This window comes from Condylura cristata, unplaced genomic scaffold (genome assembly GCF_000260355.1).
Source record: "Condylura cristata isolate star-nosed mole 26May11 unplaced genomic scaffold, ConCri1.0 scaffold00029, whole genome shotgun sequence".
NCBI classification, from domain to species: Eukaryota; Metazoa; Chordata; class Mammalia; order Eulipotyphla; family Talpidae; genus Condylura; species Condylura cristata.
The window spans coordinates 4,338,022-4,347,552 of NW_004567130.1; the positions used below are offsets into that span (position 1 = coordinate 4,338,022).

Here is a 9,531-nt window from a genome sequence, read left to right on the forward strand (position 1 = left end):
GTCATTTGTGGGCAGGAGACAGGGGTCCCTCCACATCCAGGAGAGCAGCTCCGGAAGCTGTCTTGTCATGTGGCTGCTGCCTATGCACCCCACATGGAGGGAGTGTGGGAGGGTGCCCTCTTCACACTCTTGTGAGTTCTGCCCAACTCTCTGTCACGCCAGGTGGCAAAGCTCCCTCAGGTGGTCCAGCAGCAGGCATCCGTGGCCAGTGTCCAGCAGGTCGGCTCTGCACCCCAGCAGGTAAGCCAGAGCCCAGCAATTTCTGTAATAAACAAGGGAATTTCTTTTGAGGGAATAACTTAATGTCAGACTAGCAGGAAAAGACTGAAGAGGGAAGCCCAAGGGGTGCAGATGTGCTGGCAGAGTCATGACTGCTCCCAGGGCCCCTCTGCCCTAGATGTTAGGAGGCCAGTGCTAACTGCTGGTTGCTTAGGCACCAGAGGTAGTTTCCAGTTTCATTAAAGTGTTTGAGCAGGGTGGTTTTTAGCCCCCCACCCCCACCCCAAGCATGTCATGACATGCATTTCTGGGTGACGTGTGTGATTTTTTGAAGAGTAATGTTTGTTTCCGTCACTTCAGGCCTCCCCACAGACGGTGACCCTCACCCAGGCCACCTCAGCTGGGCAGCAGGTCCAGATGATCCCCGCGGTGACAGCCACAGCGCAGGTGGTCCAGCAGAAGCTCATGCAGCCACAGGTGGTGACCACAGCAGCCCAGCTGCAAGCACCAGGAGTGCCCGGCCCCACACAGGCTCCTGCCAGCTCCGACAGCCCTGGCCAGCAGCCCAAACTGCAGATGCGCGTGCCAGCCGTCAGGCTAAAGACCCCCACCAAGCCTCCATGCCCCTAGCCGGCAGTGGGCATCTGAGGCCACCTGCCCATGCCATTGTCCAGGCAGACTGGACAGACACTGTCCTCCAGACTGTGGGCCAGTGTCATGGGACGTGCTAGGCGGCCATTGACCACTGTGCTGTGCACTCATTAAAATACACCCACAGCATGGGGCAGCCTCCTTGCTGGCTAGTGCCCCTTCTGTGCAGTGGCGGACGGGAGGCATGACAGTGGCTGTCTCTCCTGGTCACTTCACCTCTCACCTCCCCTTAGAGCAGTAGTGTGGGGTGCAGAGAGCCTTCAGGGGGTCTGTCGGTGTCCCAGAGTTCCTGGCCGTATGAAAGGAGGGGCCTAAGGCACTGGGCCCTACCAGGTTTGAGCCGTGAGTCCTGTGCACTGGGTGGTGCGTCCCTTCCTTGGCATCACCCTTGCCCACACCAGGGCGCTCATATACCTGCATAAACCACCCAGAGAAACAGCCAAGGTCTCCAACCTTCCAGGGTCTAGGGGTAAAGGTCAGCACCACTGCTAGAGGCCTCATGGGCTTTCTGCTGTCCCAGGGGCCTGTGGGCTGGGCAGGGCAGGCCTAGTGACTGCTGTGTCCAGTGTCAAGACAGACCCTCTGGTGACCTCTTTCTGGCTGGTGACATCTGCTTCCCCTAAAGCATCCTACAGGCCAGAAGGGCCACTCCACTGTCTGTGCTTGCCTGAGATGTGGGAGGCTGGCACCAAGCCCACCTGCTCTGGGTTGTACACACCTCTGCCCACCACTCCCTTGACCTCTGTGACAGGCACCCACCCTGTTCTTTCCTCAACCATGTGTCCAGGTAGTGATGTCCCGTGACGCAATCCAGAGACTTATTTCTGAGTTCTCAGAGAAACCTGAAAAAAGTAAAAATGGCGTTGTCAGCAAAATGTGGGGAAGAGGCGGCAGTGGCGCACATCCACAGCCACGCAGGCCGGCACCCGACCTGCATCCTCAAGGACGCCCCGCTACCCAGGCCTGCAGGGAGCCCAATCTCTGCCCACAGAGCCTCTTCTCACTCAGTTTATTTGTTCCCTTGTCTGTCACAGAGGTGGTCTCCCAGGAAGGGTGTTGGAGAGCTGAGTGTTCCAGTTCCGGGGAGACACCTCTTGAGAGCGTTCAAAGGAGCGTGTATTTGCCTCACATCCCCACAGCAGGGCAGAGCAGAGCGCATGCTCTGGGCTGTCTAGTTGGGGGGGGGGGGGGGGGGTCTTCCTGCCCGCTTGTTTGTGCAGTCTTGTGTTTCAGAGGTTAAGCTTTGCCAGTTGAAGAGTTAAGGGCGTGTCGGGCCTGCTTTCTGCGCCCTGGGCCAGGGTGGCACCAAGGACACTCCTGCGAAGGCTCCTCGCCCCGAACACCTGCATTCCCGTGGTCAGCTCGCTGTGTGAATGCTATAGGAACGAGGCTGAGATTGTAAATACTTTGTAAACAACTGTTTGTACTTGAACAGTAAGGTTTTAAAGCGTGCCGATGTCCTATCAGACAAAAGGTATAATAAATGGCCTTTTTATAGACATACTTGTCTTTTATGGAAAAGAGCTCTAAAGTTGAAGTGTTGGTTTTTCATTTGTGTGAAGAAAGAACACAAATGGCCAAGACCTCTCCTGGAGCCAGCCAGTGAGCTGGGCTCTTAGCATAAGTCACCCCTTACCTCTGCGGAGCCCAGGCTTGGGCATGGGGTAATGAGGCTCCCCGGGAAGGTGGCCTGCAGGCCTGGCTACGCCTCAACTTCTCGTCTACTCTCTCTTTTCTAAGAAAAAACTTCCTAGTTGTAAGATGCTGGCCTTCTGTAACAAAGACACCATGGAGTAGATGATCCTGCCCAGAGAAGTGGTTGCTTAGTCTTCACCACGAATGGAGTGGAGCCAGAGGACCTGCAGGGTGGGCTCCATGCTCTACCCCGCACCTGCTTCCCACTCATGACATGTTACTCAGTGCTTCTGTGTATCCAGCACAGGCTGTATCCACACATGCGGGGGGCCCATGCCCTTGGGTCAGGGGGTACTGCTGGCCCTTTGCCTCAGGCCATCTGCTCACACCTAGGATGCGTCTGCAGCCCCATGGGGCTGACCACTTGGGTGCAGCGCCTGCAGGGCTGTGCCAGAGGCTTAGGACAGCAGCTGCTCCCTATGCTACCCTCTCCCACCCTGAGCCCTCTGCACCTCCCTCCACCACATCCTCCACCCCCATGCACTGGGGGCAGTGCTGTGGCCAGCACAAGCCTGCTCCGGGGTGTGCAGGGGACCAGCCTGCCAGGTGTGCACAGCAGCCACCAGGGGGCACTGGGGGCCCAGCAATAGCACGGCTCACCCATAGTTGCCCTTCTGGCTGGCTTGTCTGCTGTGAGCATGACTTCTTGAGGCCCTGAGAGTGACCTGCACCCACAGAGCCATTCTTGTCTGCAGTGCAAACACTGCCATCTTCTTGAGCTGCACTGCCAGCATGCTGCCCCACTCCCCAGTGGCTTTGCTGTCCTTCAGCTGCTTTGCTCTGTTCTCTCTGCAAAGACCATCCCTCAAGCACCAGCCCACAGGGTGGTACACAAGTCCCCCCATGCCCCCGGTGGTCCCAAAAACATCCCGGGCCTTACCTTGCAGCTGCACTGTGTTCCTGCCACATTCCTATTCAATGGGCCTGTGCCCCTCACGTTCACTGCTAGTGGCAGAAGTTAGAATGTCTACATATGTGAGCTGCTTTGCTTCAAAAAGTCAAAACTGAATGGTGGGAGGCATTGGCCCACTGACATTCCAAACCCAGGGGGTGCTCCATGGAGCCTGTTGCCTCAGCTTGCAATGTGGCCACGAGTGAAGCAGCAGAGTTGGGGCGGCATATTGTGATGAATGGGGCAGAGGCACCACTGGGGGGGATTTGGCTCACAGCTCTGGAGCCTGCGGTGGAGATATAACCAAAGCTGCTACTGGTCTCTGCCCACAGCAGCCTGCTTATTCGGTCACGCCACCCCTGGTGTGGCACATCGCAGCCCACCTGCACATGCTGTGAGCCTCTAGCAACACCATCCTGAGGAGACTGGCTCGCCTGCTTGGCTCACCCATGTCTCCAGGGTCATAGCCCATACTGTTTCCAAAGTGAACTGCACTGGAGCACTCGTCACCTATCATGCAGTGCCACCCCCTGCCCCCAGCCTGTCTTCAAACTCACTTGGTCTCTCCTGGACAGCTTCAAGCAGGCTGCCTGCCTGCTGGTCAGTGTGTCTCGTGCACCCCACCCACAGCTGTACTTAACATGGAACCGGCCCACAAGTGCACGCCCTCAAATGCTCACCCTGGCATTTGTTTTTGCTGTTTATTTTCAGGTCCTAGGTCCCATGATAGTGTGTCTCATGCAGGACTGGTCTTTCCAACAAGCATGTTCTGCTTTGTAGGTGACAGGCGCATGAGTGGGGGGTCAAGACAATGCCTGACCTGGTTCTCCCAGCTGTGCCATGTGGTCCCCAGAGCCACAGCCCTGCCCTGGTATTCCCTGCCCACCTAACTCGGGATTCCCTGGCAAGCTTGGGGTCCTGTGCCCTGGGTGGCTATCACCACGGTCAGTCATTGTCAACAACGACTTGGCTGTTGTCATTGAACCCACCATCTCCTGACCTTGGACACCAGTGTGCCTGGGGGAGGGGGGAGTGCAGACATGCAGGGACAGCTCACATCTGTAATCAGCTTTCCAGCTGGAGCAGCATCCTTGTCCTAGCAGCTCCTGGCCCACGCCAGCCACGTGGTGCCCACCCCACACAGGGTGCCAACGCTGGCTTCCCCACCCCACCCACCACCCCCGTCCACTCACAACCGGCTGCGCCAGATACCCACTGCAGCCATGTCTGACTTGGAGGACAGCCAGGGACTGCTTGCCCTGCACTCCCATCCCAGCATAGGGCCTGACCTCTGCAGCCTGCAATTCATCCCCTCCCATGTAACTCAGTGGCAGTGGCTGGTTTGCAGCTAGGGCCTAAGAGTCCCACTCTGGGACCCAGGGACGGTCCCATAGGGGAGGAGTTGCCAGCAGGGTATCACCAGTTGCAGGGTGCACCCAACCCACCAATATACAGCTGACACATACCCCAGAGGCCCACCACATGCCTGCCCACAGCACAGGCCTCACTGCCAACAGCAGGCCTGGGCACATCCTGGGTGGCAGAGTGGTAGCAGTGACCATCCCCACAGGCAGCAGCGACCCAGGCAGGGGAGAGGGCAGGAGCACGGTGATGCTGAGCCCCTGGCCCACCTGAGAGAGAAGCACTTAGGCATGAGGGCAGTAAGGGCACCCCAGCTCCACAGGCTCTAGGGGCCACAAGGCCAGCAGCCCCTGGACCCACAGGAAGACCCCATGGACAACCAGCCACATCTGCTCAGGCCATGCCGCAGTGTTTCTGTTCCTTCAACAGGGCAGGCGACATCCTCCAGGCAGAGAGCAAGTGTTGGGTTCCTGCCTGTTTCTGAGTGTATTTTATTTAATGTTCTCACATGAGTTCTGAAGGCACCTGCGTAACATCAGCAGTGGAGGCCCTGAGCCCATGTCGCCCACCATGATGAAGACACCCTAGGGTGACGGGATCCCACAGCTGGGCCCTCAGTTCAGTAACACCACGCCCGTGAGGGCACACAGGAAGGACAAGGAGCATGTGGGTCAGCCGGGGGCCGCCCTTCAAATGCAGAACATGGACACCGTCACCAGGGAGGTCAGCAGATCAAGTTGACCCCACTACAGCTAACCCCACAGTGATATCCGCCAGCCCTGGGATGGTGCTGACTAGAAAGCACAGCCCTGCTAGAGGCTGACCCTCCCATCACCCATCTGGCAGGGCCTAGAAGGTGAGCCTTCCACCTCTGGAACCAAGAGACTGCAGTCTGCTCGCTCAGCCAGTGTCCGGCACATGGGGCTTTCCTGCAGGCTAAGACAGGCGCCGCTCCTTGGGATGCAGGCCAGCTCCGTCCTGGCCGCCTGTGCTCTGAGCCCATCTAGGCTGCCTTCAGACTTCGCTCCTCCTGCGTCGGGTGGGGAGAGGCTCAGCTGCATACTGTTATCTCTTGGCCCTACCCCACCCCACCCACGTCTGCTGGGGTCCCACTCCCCTGTGGGTGCCTCTGTCGACACTGGGGTCCCACCTTGACAGCCTGCTCCAGCTGGGCCAGGGCCACCTCATACTGAGGGGCCAGCGGCTGTAGGCAGTGGCTGGGGACCTCGTGGCGCTCCAGCTCAGGCACCCCAGCTTCTGCCAGCATCCGGAGAAACCGCCTCTCCTGAAAGCAGCACACACATGGGCAGGGTGCCCTGGCAGTGCAGCCCAAGAGCCCCGCCCCCAACCCCGACCTGACCTGCACTTTTAGGAGCAGTGTGAAGGCTTGTCCACTCTTCCCAGCACGTGCTGTCCGTCCAACCCTAAAACCAGCACAGCACCTTAAATGCTGCCCAGCCCTGGGGTCTCACATGAGCCCCCCTGCTAGTGCTCAGCTGTCCTACCGATGCACGTAGGTCCGCAGATATTGAGGCGCATCATAGTTGATCACCAGTTGCACACCTTGCACGTCGATGCCACGGGCCACTGCGTCTGTGCTGATGAGGCTGCAGGACAAGAGGGGCTATGGGCTGACAACTGCAAGAGCATGATCCCCCTCAGCCTTGCCCAGCTTCCATTGTGGCAGGAGGCACACCCCAGGTGTGCCCAGCCACTCACAGCCGGATCTTCCCCTGCTCAAACTGCTTCAAGATAGCTTTCCTCTGGCCAGGCCCGTAGCGGGAGGAGAATTCAGCCACTGTCACACCCCCGAAAGCCTGGACAAGCAGGAAGAGCCTGTGGAAGAAGCCAGAGCAGATGGGTAGGACCAGAGCAGCCTGCCTGCCCACCTGCAGCCTGCCAATGGGAGCGCTAACCTGTGGGAATTCTCACGAGAGTTGGTAAAGCAGAGGACCCTTGAGAAGTTCATCTCCAGGATCAGGTGCAAGATGACCAGTGGCTTGAAGCGCAGACGACAAGGCACATAGTGATGCTGGGGGGAAGAGGTTGGGATTGGCAGGGGCCCCCAGCACCTGGGCACCCCCACCAGGCCACAGGTGCCCCCTCACCATGAGCCCTGTGGGGAAGGCATACTTCCCTCCCAGGTCCTCATCCCCTGTGTCTCTGGGGCCGCTGTGTGCCAGGCCAGCAGAGAAGAGCCGAGGTTGGTAGAGGCCAAGCTGCTGCAGTTTCTCAGGGTTCTGGGTTAGCGTAGCCGAGAAAAGCAGCTTCTGCAGGGGCATCTGGGGGTGGCAAGTGCTGAGAGAAGAAAGTGAACACTTGTTCACCCCACAGCGGGTCTGCCTGGGGGATGAGGAGATTACGCAGTGGTCACAGGGACTGGGGGGGCGGTGAGCTCAGGTGGGTACCTGGCAGCAGTCACAGTTGGGGTCTGCCTTCGCTGGAGCAGAGCCAGGGGATCCTTGGTACCCGTACTTGGGAAGGCTGCTGCTACCACCCGCGGCAGCCAGGACTGGTGCATGCTGTCAAGCATGCGGTCAGCTTCATCGATGATCTGGGGAAACCAGAGCCGGGAAGGGGGTCTGGTGGCTTCTGAGAGCAGCCTGGTCCCCGCCCTCCTGAGAGTGGCTGACCTACCAAGAAGCGAAGCTGCTGGAGGCTGAATCCTGGGGTCTGGTCGATGTGGTCCACCAGGCGACCTGGTGTGGCCACCACGATGTCTGCCAGGCAACGGAAGCCATCCACTCTGCAAGGCCGAGCTGGCTTAGCAGGACTGCCCCCAACTGAGGTGCTGGCAGCACCGACTTCCCACCACTCACCCTGGCACAAGCCAGGCTGCCTTCTAAGAAGAACCCAAGTCTGGCAGGACTTACGTCTTCTGGACGAGGCTCTCCTGCTCCTTGGCCAGTGACTTCTGTCCAGTGACCAGGGCAACCCGCAGAGGAGTGGCATCCGTGTAGATATTGAAGACTTTGCTTACCTACAGAGAAGCAGCTGTCAACACCACCCTGTCCACCTGCAGCTACCAGGCCCAAGCCCAAGCCAGGGAACCTACCTGCTGGGCCAGCTCCTTGGTAGGCAGCACCACCAGGGCACGGACCTGGCACACAGCACGAGGCAGCAGGGCCTGCAGGGAAGGAAGGTCATCGGGACCAGCACTCTGCCTGTGGAACCTGCATGCAGGGGGGGGGTCACACTCACCTGTACCACAGGGAGGACAAAGGTAAGTGTCTTCCCACTGCCAGTTGGGGCAGAAACACAGAGGTCGCTGGGCCGGTAGCCGCCCCTGCCCACCAGAAACCCGCTGGCTGCAGTCTGCAGGAGCACAGGGATCACTGCTGCCTGGACTGGAGAGAGGAGCAGGGGGTCGAGTCAGCCAGCAACACGCCAGCAGCCTGGAACTCAGAATGGACACCTCCCAGCACCCCCAGGGCCAGGGTACCTGGAAAGTAGAATGAGATGCCCTGTGCCCGCAGCTTCTTCTGCAGCTCAGGGTGCACTTCGGGGATGTCTGCCACAGGCACCAGGCCTTCGGTGACACTCTTCCCCACACAGCTGGGCTTGGCCAGCCAAGCTGGCAGAAAAGGCTGGACCTACCCCCCGGGGGGAGAGCAGAGGCTGGTGAACATCCCTAGGACTGCCCCACCTGCCAAAGGGAGCAGGGTTCCCAGAAACCCACAGCTGGGCACTCAGACTGAAAAGGTTGTGGGAAGGAAGCATGCTAGCAGCATCTCTTCCTACCCTGCACCCCTCTGCACCGGGCTCACTGCATCAGGGCCTCAGTAACCCAGCCACATCAATCCTGCATAGCGATTCCCCATGGCCCCTGCCACGTCTTTTCTTCACTGGGACCCTAAGAGCAAGTTTAATGTCATTCCTAAGGACCCTATATTAACTGAACTCTAAAGATATCTAAAGATAATAATCCAGACATGATAAACTTTCCTTAGGCAACTGGGGGCAGTTGCCCTTAGAGTCATCCCAAAAACAAGGACTAGTTAAGCAATCAAACACAGCACATTTGTGTCAATCCTGGCAAAGTTCACCAACCACTACTCAGCATTGGACAAACCTTAACAAAGAGCTTGACATTCATGTGAGAGAACTATCTGAAGCAGTTTACAAGAAAAGCTAAAACCCCTGCTGGATTCAACCTAACAACCGCTGCTCGGAGTCAAAGCCCACCCAGCACTCTCAAGAGAAGGTCGTAAGAAGCAGACTTAACTCCGCGAGATGGCAGCCCAAGCGCTGCCCCAAGTAAATCGACTAGGCGGCCAAGACAACAGCACCCAGCCCCACCCCACGGACTGTTTTAGGGATGGAGAACGCAGTAGGGAGAGACGCAACGCAGCAATAAACTGGCAAGGAAGGCCAGGCCCCAGCCTGGAAGCATTCACCCAGGCTTCGCGCGCAGCCGGGTCCGCCGTGCCCACCCTGCCCAGCCCCGGGCCCCGTCGCTCACCTTCGGCGTCCTGGTTCGCCCGAAGCCTCCGAGGACCAAGCCGGGGGCGGGGGACGGGACCTCCTCTGTGGGCCTTCCGACCAGGGCGCCCGGCCCTGGCGCCTCTTCGCGGCTCTCCGCGCTGCACAGACTGAGCGGACTGGGCGTGGGCTCCGAGGCTGGCTCCGAGACCGGCTCCGGGACCGGCTCTGGGACCGCCCCCGGGTCCCCCGCGTCCCCGCCGTCCGCCTTTTGCCGCTTCTTCGGCGGC

At 59.1% G+C, this 9,531-nt stretch overlaps 2 protein-coding genes across 5 annotated transcripts in view; one reads left to right on the forward strand and one right to left on the reverse strand.

Moving 5' to 3' along the window:
• Window positions 1-2,359, forward strand: part of EP400 (E1A binding protein p400) — a 59,728-nt gene extending 57,369 nt beyond the window's left edge. For all 4 annotated transcript variants that reach the window (XM_012730969.1, XM_012730970.1, XM_012730971.1 and 1 more), the window contains 2 exons: window positions 163-240; window positions 580-2,359. In XM_012730969.1, the coding sequence (XP_012586423.1) occupies window positions 163-240; window positions 580-849 (348 nt within the window). In that variant the 3' untranslated portion in view covers window positions 850-2,359. The remainder of the gene's footprint in view (window positions 1-162; window positions 241-579) is intronic.
• Window positions 2,360-4,133: 1,774 nt separating this feature from the next.
• DDX51 (DEAD (Asp-Glu-Ala-Asp) box polypeptide 51) lies at window positions 4,134-9,530 on the reverse strand (the record flags this gene model as incomplete). Its single annotated transcript, XM_004690645.2, has 14 exons — window positions 4,134-5,849; window positions 5,970-6,104; window positions 6,180-6,243; window positions 6,325-6,426; window positions 6,539-6,655; window positions 6,736-6,851; window positions 6,928-7,117; window positions 7,228-7,373; window positions 7,457-7,565; window positions 7,693-7,799; window positions 7,875-7,946; window positions 8,021-8,166; window positions 8,262-8,412; window positions 9,282-9,530. Coding segments are annotated over 14 exons (1,731 nt in total), but the record flags the coding sequence as incomplete, so codon positions are not given.
• Between the last annotated feature and the right edge of the window lies 1 nt (window position 9,531).